Raw genomic sequence first — 19,164 nt, forward strand, 5'->3', positions numbered from 1 at the left:
TATCTATCGCCCTCACTCTATCAATCTATCTATCTATCGCCCTCACTCTATCTATCGCCCTCACTCTATCTATCTATCACCCTCACTCTATCTGTCCATCTATCTATAACCCTCACTCTATCTATCTATCACCCTCACTCTATCTACCGCCCTCACTCTCTCTACCGCCCTTACTCTATCTATCTATCGCCCTCACTCTATCTGTCCATCTACCTATCGCCCTCACTCTATCTGTCTATCTATCGCACTCACTCTATCTATCACCCTGACTCTATCTATCGCCCTCACTCTATCTATCTATCTATCTATCTATCGCCCTCACTCTAGCTATCTATCGCCCTCACTCTATCCCCCGTACTCTATCTATCTATCGCCCCTCACTCTATCGCCCTCACTCTATCTATCGCCCTCACTCTATCAATCTATCTATCTATCGCCCTCACTCTATCAATCTATCTATCTATCGCCCTCACTCTATCAATCTACCTATCGCCCTCACTCTATCTATCTACCACCCTCTCTCTCTCTATCTATCGCCCTCACTCTATCTATCGCCCTCACTCTATCTATCTATCTATCTCTCTATCCCTCTATCTATCTATCTCTCTATCCCTCTATCTATCTATCTATCTATCTATCTATCTATCTTTCGCCCTCACTCTATCTATCTGTCGCCCTCACTCCATCTATCACCCTCACTCTATCTATCGCCCTCACTCTATCTATCGCCCTCACTCTATCAATTTATCTATTGTTCGCCCTCACTCTATCAATCTATCTATCTATTGCCCTCACTCTATCTATCGCCCTCACTCTATCTATCTATCACCCTCACTCTATCTGTCCATCTATCTATAACCCTCACTCTATCTATCTATCACCCTCACTCTATCTATCGCCCTCACTCTATCTATCGCCCTTACTCTATCTATCTATCGCCCTCACTCTATCTGTCCATCTACCTATCGCCCTCACTCTATCTGTCTATCTATCGCACTCACTCTATCTATCGCCCTGACTCTATCTATCGCCCTCACTCTATCTATCTATCTATCTATCTATCTATCTATCTATCTATCTATCTATCTATCTATCTATCTATCTATCTATCTATTGCCCTCACTCTATCTATCTATCACTTTCACTCTATCTATCTATCGCCCTCACTCTATCTGTCCATCTATCTATCACCCTCACTCTATCTATCTATCACCCTCACTCTATCTATCTATCACCCTCACTCTATCTACCGCCCTCACTCTATCTATCTATCGCCTTCACTCTATCTGTCCATTCATCTACCGCCCTCACTCTGTCTATCTATTGCACTCACTCTATCTATCTATCTATCTATCTATCTATCTATCTATCTATCTATCTATCTATCTATCTATCTATCTATCTATCTATCTATCAATCGCCCTCCCTCTATCTATCTGTCTATCTAACTATCGCCCTCACTCTATCTATCCATCTATTGCCCTCATTCCATCTATCTATCTATCGCCCTCACTCTATCTATCGCCCTCCCTCTATCTATCTATCGCCCTCCCTCTATCTATCTATCACCCTCCCTCTATCTATCTATCGCCCTCACTCTATCTATCTGTCGCCCTCACTCCATCTATCACCCTCACTCCATCTATCACCCTCACTCTATCTATCGCCCTCACTCTATCTGTCTATCTATCTATCGCCCTCACTCTATCGCCCTCACTACATCTATCTATCTATCGCCCTCACTCTATCTATCTATCGCCCCTCACTCCATCGCCCTCACTCTATCTATCGCCCTCACTCTATCAATTTATCTATTGTTCGCCCTCACCCTATCAATCTATTTATCTATCGCCCTCACTCTATCTATCTATCACCCTCACTCTATCTGTCCATCTATCTATAACCCTCACTCTATCTATCTATCACCCTCACTCTATCTATCGCCCTCACTCTATCTATCGCCCTTACTCTATCTATCACCCTCACTCTATCTGTCTATCTATCGCACTCACTCTATCTATCGCCCTGACTCTATATATCGCCCTCACTCTATCTATCTATCTATCTATCTATCTATCTATCTATCTATCTATCTATCTATCTATCTATCTATCTATCTATCTATCTATCTATCTATCTATCTATCTATCTATCTATCGCCCTCACTCTATCTATCTATCGCCTTCACTCTATATATCTATCGCCCTCACTCTATCTGTCCATCTATCTATCACCCTCACTCTATCTATCTATCACCCTCACTCTATCTATCGCCCTCACTCTATCTATCTATCGCCCTCACTCTATCTGTCCATTCATCTATCGCCCTCACTCTATCTGTCTATCTATTGCACTCACTCTATCGATCGCCATCAATCTATCTATCTATCTATCTATCTATCTATCTATCTATCTATCTATCTATCTATCTATCTATCTATCTATCTATCTATCTATCTATCGCCCTCCCTCTATCTATCTGTCTATCTAACTATCGCCCTCACTCTATCTATCCATCTATTGCCCTCACTCTATCTATCTATCTATCGCCCTCACTCTATCTATCTATCTATCGCCCTCCCTCTATCTATCTATCGCCCTCCCTCTATCTATCACCCTCCCTCTATCTATATATCACCCTCACTCTATCTATCTATCGCACTCTATCGCATCACCACAGAATCACTCAGGGGCACCACAACATCACTATGCGCTACCACAGCATCACTGAACGCCACAGCATCACTCGTCGCCACCACATCACTCACCGCCACCACGGCATCAATCAGTGCAACCATTCAACAACAACTGGTTCAAATATGTTCTCTCAATGTTTCAAGCTTTATTACAAATGTCACAAAAAGATGTTAATATTTCACTCTGTTCTTGGATTTTCGTCACAATAAAATACACTGAACATAATCTTCACCAAAGTTATTTACAAAATTTAAAGCTATTGCCATTATAAATGACAATTACTTTCATTTAAGTATTAATTATTTAAAAAAATTAAAAGCCATTGTTATTTGTAATATCAATACATCTAAGTCACGTAAATACAACACATATTGCATTACAAATGCTATAGGTGTCACATTTGCGAAAGTTAAAACTATTGGCATTGTAAATGACAAAGCTATTAATTTCGCTATTTTCAAAACCAACACATAAATAAAAATATTTGGCATTTACAATACCAATAGCTCAAAATTTCCTAATGCGAGACCTATTGCATTGCAAATGCTTGTTTTTTTAAGTTTAAGTTTCAAACTTTCATACCTTTTATACCTCCTCATTCTTATGGTTTGTTTGGATCATACAAAACCCATAAAGATTGAAATATTACTAGGTAAACCATGCCTCGCTACTAGTCTTTCCTCAACCTGCAAGACGCCAACACACCACAGCCCTCTATAATCGGAGAGGCTCTACATAGATACAGTATCTCTACATAAGAGCAAGGCAGCCAGCTGCAACAAAGCCCAACTACAGCAACACATTATCTAGCAGAATACATGTGACAGAGACTTACCAGTCAGACAGACACACACACTCCATGGTGTAATCATCGATTATGACACTGTAGGCCTCGCATCATTGTGGTTTATACCTGAAGCTAGTTACATAACTGGCGTTGGAGATAAACTCCATTCCATACAATTAGTCCCCAATCTCTGGAATTAACTGGTCTAAGTCTTCATCAAGAAATTACAAAACTTTGCCGCAACTACATCTCACTCCTCCGTCAGCACGAGCCTCAACATACCAAAAATCACCCCCTTCGTCATCACTTACCACTTACCTAGAGGACTGCGTCAATCATCAACGTCACCCACTTCACTTTCTTTAGTGTGTAGAAATGCCTGCTCTAGGCATCAAACTCTACATGAATTCAGCTGTTCACATAAGGATCTGTCCTAGGTTCGTGTAAGCAAGCCATGCTCACACCTCTCCTTAAAAGGGTGCCACTAACTTCAAAACTAACAGGACCTCCATATCTATCACCAAATGTATCTCAGTTACATAAAATCTAGAGAACACAGGTGTACATCAATTACAAATAATTCAAGTTGACAACCACCTTACTTTACTACAAAGTAAACTTGCAACCCAGCCAGGAAAACAGCGACTGTCTTGGACTGCATCTTTTAACTTGGTGGTTGAGAGGGCATGATTCATCATCTCTCAGAAATAACTTGACTCTGGTACTCGTTACTCCCCTGGTTCATCCTATTCCTGAAAGCAGCACACAGCACCATAAACTTGGTCCAATATCATCTTCATGCCCACCAAGTTATATGTAAAGAGTGCAAAGTATTGCCTTCTTTGCCTGTATTCGTCATCATTTAGCATATATGTGTAAGTGCCCTTTACACATTTCCATAAATAATAGTAATAATAATACTATTATTATCACTAATCTTCGTTACCCTGAGTCCAAGTGCTCCTCGCCAGTCCTTACATTATGATGTGAACTACTCCAGCACAGACACTTTTCACAAGCCTTTTTTCTCTTTCTACTTGCAACACAGTAATTGTCCCTCTTCCGGTGTACGTGTGCCTTTTAAAAAACTCTTGGCCCAAATCAAATCAAATCAGGTGCTTGTTTAGCGCAACTACTCATCCGTTAGGGTCGCAAGGCTGGAGGTGGTGGGGAGGGTTCACATGTTCCAGTCCATCAAGAAGGGGGTCTGTCGAAGAGCCAGGTTTTGAGGTTTCTTGCGAAGATGGGGAGCGATGTTATCTGTCTGAGGTGGAGTGGAAGGTCGTTCCAGGCACTGGCCACGTGGAAGGAGAAGGAGCGGCCTCCCTATCTGGTCTTTCTGGTGCGGGGGACCATGGCATAGGAGAGCTGGGCTGATCATAGGGTCCTTTGGGGTGCGTGGAATTTGAGTCGGCTGTTCAGGTATGCTGGTCCGTGTAGGGCCATGTGAGCATGTTTTATCATCTTGAAGGTGACTCTAGCTTTGATGGGGAGCCAGTGGAGTGTGCGCAGGTGCTGGGAGATATGGCAGTGGCTTGGCAGGTAGGAATGAAGGAAGGAATGTTCCGGCTGAGCCTGTCAGTGTGAATGTTCCATTGGCCCTAATAATTGGACAAGATGAAACATCCATTACTATCTCCGCTAGCATGTGATTCCTTGTGCCCGTTGACTGTTGCACCTGATTGCTTGTCCTGACCAAAATCAACTTCCGGTCCAGGTGAACCGAAAATATCTGCAGCACATATCAAATGGTCATCAACGCCTTCCAATGTTAAGAGTGTACCTCTTACCACTTCTGCTTCACCTCCATGCCATCTAATGTCATGCCCTAACCCCGGTGGTTGCCATTTTATGTCACTATTAAGGGATTCGGATAGGTGAAGCACATTCCTTTTGGTAGGTTTTCTAGATCCAGCCACCATTGAAGCTGCAGTCTCAGCATGTCTGAAAATGGAATCAAGGTTTTGTAAGTCTGAGACATCAGAGACCAGCAAACAGTGAGAACATGAACCACTCTAGGATTTAAATGATAACGAGTCCAAGGGACTGGAGATGTAGTCAGCGACATTAAGCACTGCACGTCAGCCATGACCTGTTTGATGCATAGTGAAGAACCAATATCTCTAATAGATGAGACTGCAAGCTTGTATTCTTGATTCCAGACTTTACTTATTTCGATGTATTCTGAACCCCAGGGACTCCAGATGTCTGCATACCTCTATTACACAGGATTCGACCTTTAAAAAAAAGATCCAGAAATAAGCCAATCATCAAAGTACATGAAACTTTGAATGCCTTTTAACTGTAATGAAGCTTCACCTTGATCTAATAAGTTCGTAAATATCCTTAATGATGATGACAAATCAAAAGGACAGGCTCCCATCTGGTAACGGCGATTGCGAATTTGAGACACTGCTGACTGTCCGGATAATCTGTACGTGAAAGCATGCGGTCGGAAGTTAATTGTCAGAAAAACATATCCTTCTCAAATAAATGGTAATATTGTTTGCATAGGCGCCATTTTGAATGGGGTACAGTGGACGAAGTGTGATCATGTTTCAAATATAACACTGGACTTCAGCTTCTGTATTGTTTGGGTACTAAGATCACAGAGTACATCCTTGGCCCTCTCTGCAGCTGTGTTAGTCAAATTATTGCTGCTTTCTCCATCAAACCCTTGCAGCATCGCCTGTTTCTTGATCTCCACTCTCGATAGAGAGAAAACCCAGAAGAGCCGGTCTGGGGTGTATTTGCAAACTGTCTTTGATATCCCAGCTCTACAATGGCTAGTGCCCAATTGTCCTTTATGAACCCTCTTCACTTTGGAAAATGAATCAAAATTCCTTCTTATATGGACTGTCCAGATAGTCGGACTTTGAACCTTTTTTGCTCTGTACCTTTTGGCTATGGTTGGGATTTCTCCGACATAGTGGCTCCCTATGGGCCCAACCACGAAAGTGAACACTTGTTATCCTGAAGTTCTTGAGATGGTCTCCTCTGCAGAAAGGCTTTCCTTCCCTCTGAAGTAATCAAAGACTTTTGTACCATATCATTAAGTTCGGGACCAAGTATGGCTGCTCTCAGGGAGGGCAAACAATAAACCACTGATCTTTGTCACTGATCAAGCATCCACAATTTTAGCCACAATAATCTTCTCCCTTCAGTGGCCACACCTGTCGCCTTAGCTGATGACTAGAAAGCATCAAATGCTGAGTCCAATAACAATTAAGCCCAAAGCACCATCTTTGCTAGAATGTGGGATAGGTACCTCCCCTTTTGTAAACATTTCAAAAAAGGTCTGAAGCCCTTCAACAAAGTTTAGGCAGCATAGACCACACATGCCTCTGTTCTTAACGTGAAATTCGACGACCCTTAAAGCCTTTTAAAAGACGCTTCCACCTTCATTTCATCTGCATTCAGAAGAGATGCTTCTTTCGCAGCCGAATAAGAGGATGACGCCTGATTAGTAAAAATGGAATTTACTTTGAAATTTAAGGAAACTGCGCCTCAAAACCCTCCAGAAGATACTTCCTTGACAGGAATCTTGGCAAAGATGCCTTCTCAATATCTTTCTTTTCTTTCAAAATTATATCTTTGATGACATCATTGAAAGGCAAATCATCATCTTCTCTTGCAGCATAATGTGCAAATAAGTTAATCTGCTTCCTGTTGTAGTTTAACTTGGAAGCTGAGCACTTCTCTGATATGCTTGAGCAAGTCTTGAAACTGGTGTCCTTGGACATATTTGCCTTTCAGACCTTCATCTTCATCTCTATTTTCTCTAGGCTTCTGTTCTGTGAGCTCATTCCAAGCTGAATGCACAGGTTCCTTAATCAAACTTTCTAAATCAGATCTTGAAAGTGTAATGCCCTCCTGCACCTCCCCTGTATGCTCAACACGCTAAACGCTTAGCAGTCTCCAATATGACTTTAAATAAGAGTACATTCAGGCAAGGGTTTTGTTTACATGAGCTACATATCAATCAAGACTCGTCTCGCGAGAAGAAAGCTGATGCTGAAGACAGTGTGCAACCTTGCCACAGTCTTTTAATGCGCCCTCGTGCACTGCCTGCAGCCAGGAGCACCGGGAATATGGCATCCACTTGGCACATCCCTGAGGGAAACATCATTAACAACGAAGGCAGTACTACGCGTAACGTTTACAACGAGGCACTTACCACGTAAACGTCTTTCCAACGCGTATGCCTTCAACGATCGTATTTACCACGAAAAAAAAAAACGAAGGATTAAATAGGGGGGTTGGGGGGGGTCTCCCCCCCCATAAAAAAACGATCCCGCCGTGCCGAAAAAAACAGTGTCATAAGAGAGGAAGCGGAATAAACTTCCGCTTCCTCTTTATGACGTAAGAACGACGTGGCAAAGAAGATGAGGGGAAAACGAATTCCGTGGTAACGCATGCGTGGAAAAGGCATGCGTTGCAACGGAATTCGTGGTAACGACATATAACCATCCCTGAATGCCAACTGATGCTCCCTGCCCCAGTGCAGCATAAAGGAAGGATGTCTGAGGAAGTAGCACCACCAGAATGCTGCTGGCTCAAGCAAGGTCGTGTAGGATAAACATTATACATTATTAATCGTACTTACACATGCAGCGCCGTCCCAAAGACAGAAAACTAGCGGGGCCAGTGGGGTGGGGGTGGATGGACGCATAAAGTGCAAGAAACATAGAGGAGGGACTATTTCTTTGTTGAAAGCTGAAACAGGAAAAAGACTTGCGAAAAACATTTGCCTTGAGGGCGGGGCCACCTCATAATCTAAAATCTGGGACTATGATCACTAATGAAGGGGTCATAATAATTTACTTCTGCCTCCTCCACGTGATCATCAGCGAGCACAGCGTCATCGATCCTGTCCATGCCAGCAATACTGAACTTTGGGCCAGAAGGGGAGGGCAGCACAGACCACAGACCAGCTTGTTAGTGTGAAAAAGACCGCTTTACTGGAAACAGGTGCACCTTACAAATACCAAAAACCCTTGGCCTGTGCTGCACAAAATATTGTCCTCCTACCTTGCCCTCCACCCCCGCCCCTAAAACATGTTTCCTCCCCCTGCAACAACTTATGAAAACAACTTGCAATTTCCTAACCTTTCCTCACCTACCTAACCAGGCCAACCTAACTGTAACTATACATCATTATACCACCAATGACCTAGGAAAAAGCGCCCCCCCCCCCCAATAAACATAGTGAACCATCACAGCACCTGCTCCAATGCCCCAAGAGGACCTGCGCCTCACGTACCGCCACCTTCCGTTTCACCAACATGGTGTCCACCAACAGCATCATGTGCACCTTCTTATTACCCGGCACGCTCCCACCGTGGCTCCGCCAGTGTTTCCTCCTTGCCCCAACCCACCACGGGTGGGGCGGGTTTGAAAGGGGCGAGGCATCCGCTGTAGCCCGCTGACCGTGTAGATCGTTTTGCCAAACTTTGCCCCTCCCATAGTCTGCTGGTAGAGATCCAAATCGATCTCCCCCCATTTTTCCTCCGGGTCCTAGCCCAAACGCGCCCTGAACTCTTTGTCATAGTGTGACCAAGCGTAAGCCCCGTACGTGACCCGTGCCTGCCGTATCACGTCCATGTATTTAAAGAGCGCAACAGACCTGTCAGGGTAATTTTCACAGTACACACTGGCAAAGATCAAGAAACCCGCCAACCAATTCTCAATGTTCAGGGGCACCCTTGGCCGCTTGGCCAACTCCAACTCCTCATCTTTGGACCCCTCTTTATACGTGAGCTTGCGATGCAGAAGCTTTAATATATCCACATACTTGCCCTTCCATATCTACTCCTTGGTGGCCAAGGACAAATGCGCCCCCAAAGGCTTCGTAATGCCCATATACGGCAACTTGCACACTGAGACATCATGGCTCTCCTTACCCTCCTTATGCTCCTTGCCCTCCTTGGCTGTCCCCCCCTCGGCCGTTCCTCCCGATGCCCCGCTCGTGCCTGGACCCACCTCCTCCGGCCCCAACCCCGTGTCCTGCACGTACGTCCCCTTACTCAAACGCACCCCCCGTCCTCCCCCTCTTGCATCGTGCTGACCGAGACCCTGGCCCAACTCACTCTACACTGTGTGCCGTGCCTTACCTGGCGTCAAGGTCGGCGTCCCCACTGGATCCCGCCGCCTAACCAGTTGTGCAGGTGGAGCCGTCACTCTGACCGCTTTGGGTTCTTGATGCGCACCCTGTAAAAGACTAGGAACAGCATTACTCCAAACACCCCCTTGTCCCGACCCTCCCCCCACCCTTGCTCCACCAATTCCCCCTCCACACTTTCCTCATCATAATCCAACTGAGACGGGCCGCCCCCCTTGGGCTCCAGCCCCTTCAACCCTATGCGTTCCTGCCACAGTCCGCCCTCCGCGGGCTCCAGCCTGCTCAATCCTGCCTGCTCCCTATAGGTGTGGAGCAGGTCTCTCAAGTCCACACTCCCTCTCCTCTGCCCCCGCGCCACTCTTCTGGGTCCTGCTCTGTACTGGCAGGCCTCCACTCCGTCCCCTGGTGGCCGCATCAACCTGTCGGGGAGGGGCTGGCAGGGACTTACCGCCTCGCCTCTCATAGGATGCTATCAACAGGTCCCTTGTGGGAGCACGACTGCCCACATAAGGCAGAGCCTGCCCATCCTCTCGGTGGATTGGAGCCGCATGCTGCTCTCCCGAGCACCTTGCCATGCTGTCCTGCCAAAAAAAAGGAGTGGAGTCCGACATGCCGGGGTTAAACCTATCTCCTAGGCCGCCGCACCCCCAAGCGTCCCCCCGAGCTCCCCCCCACCGCATTGGATGATTGTCCCCCGCGTTGCGATGGGGCAGACCGCCATGCCCCGGGCTCAATTCCCCCGCTCTGACTACCCCACACCGTTCCCCCCAACCGCCCGCACCTTCCTCCCATATCACTCCACACCAAATATTCCAACTCCCTGCGGAACACGCCGCCCACGGGGCCCCTCCCAGTACCCCTGCATCCCCCTGACACCTGCCGATCCTGCCAACCCCCCATGCCCCGGCAGATGACCACCGACTACGCCGGCCCTCCCACGCCCCTCCTCCATGTTCAAAGCCGGCATCAACGCCCAGCGCAGAAAATCCCTGCTCGCCCTCCCCACCACTCCCCCCACCCCTCGCCCGCAATCTCCTTCCCCCCAATGTTCCTGAGTGACCCCCCCAGGTCCCCCCCACTTGGCCCCTCCCCCACACTCTGCGGCCTAGCCTGTACCCCTGCGTGACCCAGAATCCTTCTCCAGTACCTCTGCCAGCGTTTGGCCCCCCCTTGCTCCTTCCCCAACCCCCTCCCCATCATCCGCGCTGTCAATGAGTAGCGGGGAGGACCCTCGCTGTTCTCTAGGGTGGAAACGTCCCCCCCACCACTCCTCTCTTGGCCTGTAACTACGACCACATCTTTAAGGGCTCGCTTCTGCCTTTTGGCAACACCTCACACCCCGTGCCCCCTACTCTACCCCGGGACGTGCCGCCCCCCGACCCCCTCCTTGGATTCCAAAGAGGCCACAGAGCTGCTCCCTGTCGCCCACCTCGCGGGCTTTTAACAGGCGTGGCGGCGTGCGCTGTGCAACCGTGCCCCCGCCTCTTCCGGCACCCGCTTCTTGCCCCTCGGCAGCTCCCAGGCCTTTGCTACGGCCGCGATGCCACTTGCTGCCCTCCTAAGGGCCTCACCGGCATGTTGGGCCGCAACATGTCCATGCGGCCCGCATCTTTCAGGAGAAATACTCTCAAGATCCCGGTAAAACTCTCCCCGACATCTTTAAATCTCTCCCTCACCAAATGTAATCTATCCCCAACTCTCTCAAATTCTTGCACAACAAATTGTAGGCCTCTTCCCACCAGTAAGTATATTCCTTCCTAAGCTTGTGTATACTCCTCCACAAATACAGGTAAAATGTTCTCCTGCCATTTGTAAATGTATCTGCCCGAATCCCTGAAAGCCTGTTCAAACAATCTCTCCTAAACTGAGTGTAAAGTAATCTCAAAGAAATATGAACTCCTCCTTAGCTATATCAACACCTCCCAACTATGGTCCTCTTATTCCTCATTTTGACATGGACAACTCGGAATCACATGTATTCACCTCATCTGTATCCTCGTAGTGTGGATATTTATCAGACACAGCAAATAGCTACCCCCATCGAGCTCCCTTGTAATTAGGGCCTCGTGTGTAAACTCTTCCCCAACGATCAGTGACTGACTTCTACATAATGTACATACTGCCTGGTATCCATGTGTTACCTCTTCAGTAAAATATAAACTCCTTCCAAGCTATATAAAAATGCCACTTCAACCATTTACAAACTCCTCGTGAAACTTCTGTAAACTCTTCTTCAATCGCATGCAAATATGTACCAAACACAAAATCTTTCCAGGCATTTATAAATGAATCGCCCACATCTGAAACATCCTTCTCGATGGTGTCTTACCTCCTCCCCATTCATCACTCTACTCGTTCTGGACTGGATGTAAATTCATATTCAACAATATGCAAACTCATCCTCTACCATCTGCAAAATCATGTCCAACTACCTGTTAGCACGGTTACAACCATCTGTAAATTTCTCCTCAAACTTACACATCCTCCTCTTCAATGACCTGTTCTCTCATCCACCACCAAAATGTATATTTCATCAAACATCTGTAAGCGCCTCCTGAAGCTAATGTAAATACCTTACAACAGCAACTGTTTTCTGAGGTTTTATCCTCATCTTTATTGTCTAACTAGTGGTGATCTCTTCTAACTCAAATGTTGTTTATTCTCATAGTTCAGTAATGGCAGCACACCAGTAATCCAAGCCACCATTGTTGCTCATGAAATTGGACATAACCTCGGAATGTCACATGATGATGGACGATGTGGAAGCTCATATATTATGTACAGCACAGACATGTGAGTAGATTGGGGGTGGTCAGTGGTTAAAGAAAACAACTTAACTTGGTAGGTAGGTTCAAAGTGATAGGGTTGGTTTGTCCATGTCACTGTGGATATTGGGACCACCCAAATGTCTATTGACAATACAGATGTTGACTGTTGATAACCAGCGGTGTATCCTGCATGGAGTGTGCGTGAGACCAGTAGTTTGGCTTGTGCTGTGAGAGCTCTTCCTCCTATGGCATTATGTGATTTGTGGAAGGAAGGGTCTTAGTTAGTTTCCGAATCATTGTTCAGCTGCCTTGATCATTTTATTACAATTCTAGCTACCTTTACTTTTAGAGACCTGAAATGCTGCCTGGTATTCAACTGATTTTAAATTGTGAAGACATAAACACATTTTCTGTTTCCACTAACTGTGTTTCAAATATTTTTATAAGCTTATCTTTTATGTTTTTAGCATTTAACTCCTTTTGGATTCAGCTATATTGATTTGTAATTGTATATGCGGCATGAGCCAGCATTCAACACACTGTAGGAATTTCAAAACACAATAAACACAGGACTTCCTAGCAAGTATTTAAAATAACAAAGTGCAAAGGACTCAAGGCCCGATCATGATGTTGGGCAAACTCATGTCCGTGGTCTCGGAACAGACCGACCTCCGGTTGGCGGAGCCGACACCGCCATTACAATCCGACCGCACATTGTGTTGTCGCATACTCCCATTTCCCTATGGGAGATTATGCTGCGGCAGTAAACAAGCTGTAGCACAAGCTCCCACGGAGAAATGGGAGCCTGTGTAAATCCCTGCACCATGTGGCAGACATCTCATGGGCCCTGAAACATTGCGTAGCCTTAATCTTACTTTAATACATTTATTGTATGGACACTGAGCAGCCCATTTGCATTCAGCTTCCCAGTATCTAGTAACTGACTACAGTAGAATCCTTGTAGATTCTACGTGGCCATGGCTACACGACCATAGTTCTATTCATGACATCACTACATCTTCCCCCTTCTTAACAACAAAAAGAATTACAAATAACAAATGACAAATAATAAAAATAAAATAGAGAAATAATCATTAATATTCTTCAATAGAAGAGAGAAAGATGTTCAATATAAGAAAGAAAGAGAAATAATCATTTACATTGTTTATTCAGTCTTTGAGGTCTTTTTTGTATCCTTTCTGTTCTTCTAAGAGGAGCACAATCACTGATACCATCCCCTTCTCTATTGGTTTCATTTGAGGGACTTATAAACTTTTTAAAATGTGCCTTATTTCTTACTATCACTTTATTCTCATTCTGAGCAGTGACAGCTGAACCTTTTATGTTAGTCACTTCCAAAGGAGATGGGTGAAATCTGCTCATAGACTTTCTTGTTTGATTTTGCCTTACCAACACCGGATCTCCTATTTCATAGGTTCCTTTGTGAACATACTTTCTTTGCTCCGCATTCTGCTTCATTTTCTTTTTCATTATCTCATCTCTCTTTCCAATTTGTGTATGTTCTTTAGGAGATCTCAAAGGTATTTGTGGCAAGCATGTTTGTCTAGACTGGCCAAACACCCGCTCTGCAGGAGTCTTTCCAGTCGAACCATGAGGTGTATTCCTATAGTCACGTACTACTTGACACACAGCTTGATTAACCGAAATATCTGTTAACTTTGCCCTCTGCACACTTTTTTTTAATGTGGCCATAAGTCTTTCTGCTATAGCATTTGCCTGTGGCCAAAGTGGGGTAATTTTCCTATGTCTCACACCCATATATTCAAGAAATGTTGTAAATTCTTTCCCATTAAAAGTTGGACCATTGTCTGTTTTCAAAACATTGGTATACCCCAAGCTGCAAAAATGTCATCAAGAATAGGTAAAATTACAGATGTAGAGGTAGACGACACTGTTTTTACAATTGGAGTATTCATCAATCAGAACAAACTGATAACCCTATTATCCAGAGGTCCATCAAAATCACATGCCAGATCAGACCAGACAGCATCTGGCAGTTTAGACATTTGCAGTTCTTTCTCTTGTGATACACTGACAAAAATGACAAGAATGCACAATGTCTTCTACTTGACTGTCAAGCCTCGGAAACCACACTTTTTCTCTTAAAAGACTTTTTGTTGCTGATATTCCTCTATGACCTTCATGTGCCAGGTTAATGACACATCTTTGCAAGCTGCTTGGAATAACTCCCAGAGTCCCTGTGGGCGCGGGCCAATAGCGTCACCAAAAGCGCCGGGAGGCGCTTAAGAACACCGAGGCTCTCCCGCAGCGCGGGACATGCCTCCTGTTGTTGGGACCATATACTGCCCGCCCTTACCTGCTGTTTTTCATGCACCTGTGCTGCTGGTTCTTGACTTTTCACAGTCCAGGGGACTGCAATGATTACTGTCACGCTGCCTGGTTGCGCCGGGACCACAACTCCCAGAGTCTCTGTGGGCGCGGGCCAATAGCATCACCAAAAGCGCTGGAAGGTGCTTAAGAACACCGAGGCTCCCGCAGCGCGGGACGCGCGCGGGCCAAGGGCGGGCCCGTCCGCGCCCGTCAGAGCCCAGAGGAGGCCGGGCCCACTCTCTTGGGCTCATTCTTGGGAGGAAAGTCGCTCTCATCCTACCAGTAAGGACAACGATATCATTGACTAATTTTGCTGTTGGGACCTCCATTACTGCCTTGGTTTGGGACACTTGTGATCTGTGTAGTTAATACAGATATTATATGTTGCCACTGATACATGTGTAATATAGTTGTGCTTAATTCTGTGGTCCCTAATTTAAGAACCATCATGTCTAAAGTTGCTTGTATGGGAGGGGGTGGCTCTAGGGTTGTGGGTCCACTAGACGCCTTTCTAACACGGGCTGAGTCGGTTCTCATGCATGAGATCCAGATAACAGAAAGGCGACTATCTATGGACCCCCAACCCAAACCCCATCGAGTTTCAATGGGACCCTGTCTATCTAGCCTACCTTCCACTGAGGTCCCAAAAGTTGGCCATACTCATTTGGTGACTGCCGAGATCCATACCCCAGACGTATTGACTCCCATAACCAATGACAGTATATTATACCCTGATGCTTCTCCTGCTCCAAAGAAAAATACACGGCAACAGAGACTGGAGCAGATAAAGGCTGTAGAGGATTTAACCACTAATAAAAATCGGAAGGCGCATGGGCAGCCACACATGTTAACACGTGCCAGTAAGGTGGCTAAAACAAGGAGTAAAATCTGCAGAAAAATCGGGGACTCAGGTAGTTGCTTCCCCACCGGGCAATATTGGGCGAAACAACAACAAGGAAGAGGATAGATCCCATATTAAAGATCTATTTAGGGATCTTGAAGAAACTTTCCTCTCCAAAGTAGGTGAAAGTATGGTGGCCCTGCTTGACCCTCTCTTATCTAAACTGTCAGATATCGATATTAGGTTGTGTAAGCTGGAACAACACATACTACTATCATTATCAAATACGGGCAAGGCTGCGACTGGGCAGTCATCAGTACCCAATTTAGCCACAGTACAGAGCAATAGTAATCCTAAAGAGATAGGCTGTACCAATGGTAGTGATGGTAGGAGGGGTTCTGCTCCTAATGCCATTGCGAGTGGTCAACACACATTACCAAATGGTCCTATACGTATTAGGGAACAGGGTAGGAGTAGGGGTTTAGGTACCTTGAGGGAGAGCTATGACAAAACTAGTAGTAACCTCATCCTCCCCCCGGAAGCAACACCCTACATCATTGTTCTCTCTAATGTACCAGTACTTGCGACTACCAATAATGCCGAACATTGGGAATCGTTAAAGAACAAAGCACTACATGTGCTAAACGTTAGGACTGGGTTGGGCGATTGCCTATTCAGCGAGTTCAAAATGGTACGTAGAGCCCCATGGGTAGGGCCAAATCAGAAACAATGTAGAGGGGACTGTGTGGTGATTAGTTTTGGGTCCCCGCTCCTTGTGCAAACAATTTTGGAAAGAGCAGGGACGAGGGACCTGAGTGAGGAAAACATTCATATATTGCTCCTGGGTTTTTTTATCTAACACTTTTTCCAACTACTGTAGTTAGAGGCAATGTAATAAATACTAGCCAGGCTCGAGTTCCCTATGATTATGCAGTACCGATACTTAATAGAATTGACCCCCCTCTCCACACTGGAGTACATTGACTGACTACACACATTAGATGCGTGCATTGTGAATCTCCGGCCACCATCTACTACGAGTGGAAGGGCTGGGGTATCAGTATGTAACCTGACAGACAATACATCCCCAGAAGGGCTTTGGGATGGGGGGAGGGGTGGAGAAGGTATAATGGTAGGGTTTTAGATAGGGGTCTCCTAGGTGACCAGTTGCAGGTAGATGATGATGCAGTAGGGGTGTCAAATGAATTTTGTGACCAACTGGGCAATGCTAATGATAATACCGGCAATGTCCGAGGTTTAATGTTAGTTTCTTGGAACATTGCAGGGATATCCCAAAAAATGTATTCTGTAGACTGGTCTACTTATATTGAGCAGGTGGATATATTGTGTTTCCAAGAAACGTGGGCAATTGATGCAGTATTTCACCAAGGTTAAGGAAAGCAGCGGACAAGGGCGATCGTGGTAGGCCTAAGGGTGGACTGACCACTTGGATTAGACAGACTGGGCTGTGTTCTGCGCAGGAGGTGACTATTGATTCCAAGGATATTTTAATAGTAAGGATATCGGGTTTTACAGTTCCAGATATTCTACTTATTAATGTTTATGCTCGAGGCTTGCAAGGGGGGGAAAGCCTCTCCTATTGTTTCCAAACTAGACTTGTTTTTATTAGATCACAGAGCGGGTAACAATGTCATATTAGCTGGTGATTTTAACTTTACGTTTGAACCTCTGGACATTTATGATATTAATTTGGCCACCGAGGAGGATGTTGAGTGGTCTATCCCCAGCTAGATATCCCTCCGATTAAAAAATGGTCTAGTGCAGGCCTTCAGTTAAAATTATTCTGTCTGGAGCATGGGGTAAGGGCTGCAAATGGAAGAACCAAGTCAGACAAACTAGGCTCTCATACTTTTAACAATGGGGTACGCTCTAGCAGAATTGATTTTTTCATGTTAAATAAAGAGCTGTGGTGTAACCTTGTTGATATGGAGGTCTGTGAAAGACCAGAGAGCGACCACAACCCCCTGGTGCTCTCTGTCTTAAGTACAACGTCAGCCTGTGGAGCTAGTTTAGCACCACGCTCTGATTTTGTTGAAGTTACACTGACTAATGATACTAGACGTGTTAAGTGGGCAAATGCTCTTCAGAATAAAGAGCACTTGGCTATTATGAAAAGCCTGACAAACATGGCCTGGCAGTTGCTCCTTTCAACACATGTATTTCTTCTTACAGAGATATCTCTCCATATGACAGATTTTCTTCAAATTTCCCTAAACATGTTACAGGTTTTTTTGCACCCATTGGAAAACTTTTACATTTGATGAAACAAGAGGTGGTTTGTTTTCCATTCTGTCATATTCGGTCGTACACATGATATTACACGTTGCCCCACTGCCTAGCACAAAAGGAACTTTTTGGAACCCTCCTAATATGTTAACAAAAGATGTTTTTTCAATATCTTCTTTTTTTAACAAATTAATTTTCTCACCCTCATTTTCTTCTGACATCAGATATAAACACTCTTGTTCAAATTCACCAGCAGAAGAATCTTCAACACTTTCCGTTTGTCTGACATATCTTATACTTCCTTGACGTTTCCACATTTTTCCACTATCCTTTCTTTTGAATCTACATACAGCAGAGAAATGGTTCATCCTTCCACACTCCGTGCACTGTTGTCCGAAGGCTGGACATGTAGTCATATGTGGAAATGGTTGTCCACATCTGTAACATGTTCTTTTTTCTTTTCTAAAACTCGTTGACTTTTCCACTCCTTTTTTGAAGTTTGTTGATTTTTTCACTGTTATTAGTTTGTTCATACTTCTTTTTATCTTTTTCTTTACTTTTGTTATCTTTTTGTCATTTGGTGAACTTGTTCTAATGTTTTAACTCTTCCCTGTTCCATGTTATTCACATGTTTTTTTGCTAGAGCATCAGTACGTTCCATACGTAAAATTGTTTTCAAATCATAGGTTTTTTCAAGAACTTTTTTTCTGAATTCTACTGAATTACATTACATCCTTGAATGACTCTTAACCTGGCAGCTACTTCGTTATTGAACTTATCAAATTCACAAAACATAACACATTTTTAAAAATTTAGTTACAAACTCATCAATGGTTTCGTTGTATTGTTGACATGTCATGTTAAAAGTGTATCTTTCAAAGTCTACGTTTCTTTGTGGATCAAATCTTTCATTCAAACTATTCATGATGCCTTCATACTTGTTTTTATGTGCATCTGGGAATGTAGCAACATCTTACACTTCATCACCCACTAATGAGCAATAGATCTTTTGCTTTCTCGATGCTATATTTTTTGCATGTTGCCTTAAGAAAATGTTCAAATCGTCTTGTCCACTTTTCCCATCTTTGAGCAATTGTTTGCTCATCTGTAACATCAAATGGTAATGGTCTTCTATAAATTGCGCTAGACACACTTTCCTCATCTTGTTCATCCATGTGTCTGTGTGTTGACACGCTGTTTGAATTGTCACCTTCCTCCATTAATATAGTATCCATATTATGTTATTTAGTTGTTCAATATTTTAAATTTGATTGTAATTTAGTAGCTTAGTTGTTTAATTCTGTTTTATTTGCTTAAAACGGAGTTAAAATGATTTTTGCCTGACCTTAAC

General features: G+C 44.6%; 1 protein-coding gene across 1 annotated transcript in view; it reads left to right on the top strand.

Annotated features, from left to right (window-relative positions):
• The window catches only part of LOC144755252 (disintegrin and metalloproteinase domain-containing protein 9-like), a 929,123-nt gene that overhangs the window by 430,701 nt on the left and 479,258 nt on the right, over positions 1-19,164 (top strand). The window contains exon 11 of the mRNA XM_078643994.1: positions 12,274-12,398. Coding sequence (XP_078500120.1) covers positions 12,274-12,398 — 125 coding nt within the window. The remainder of the gene's footprint in view (positions 1-12,273; positions 12,399-19,164) is intronic.

The sequence above is a fragment of the Lissotriton helveticus genome, chromosome 5_1 (assembly GCF_964261635.1).
Source record: "Lissotriton helveticus chromosome 5_1, aLisHel1.1, whole genome shotgun sequence".
Classification (NCBI taxonomy): Eukaryota; Metazoa; Chordata; class Amphibia; order Caudata; family Salamandridae; genus Lissotriton; species Lissotriton helveticus.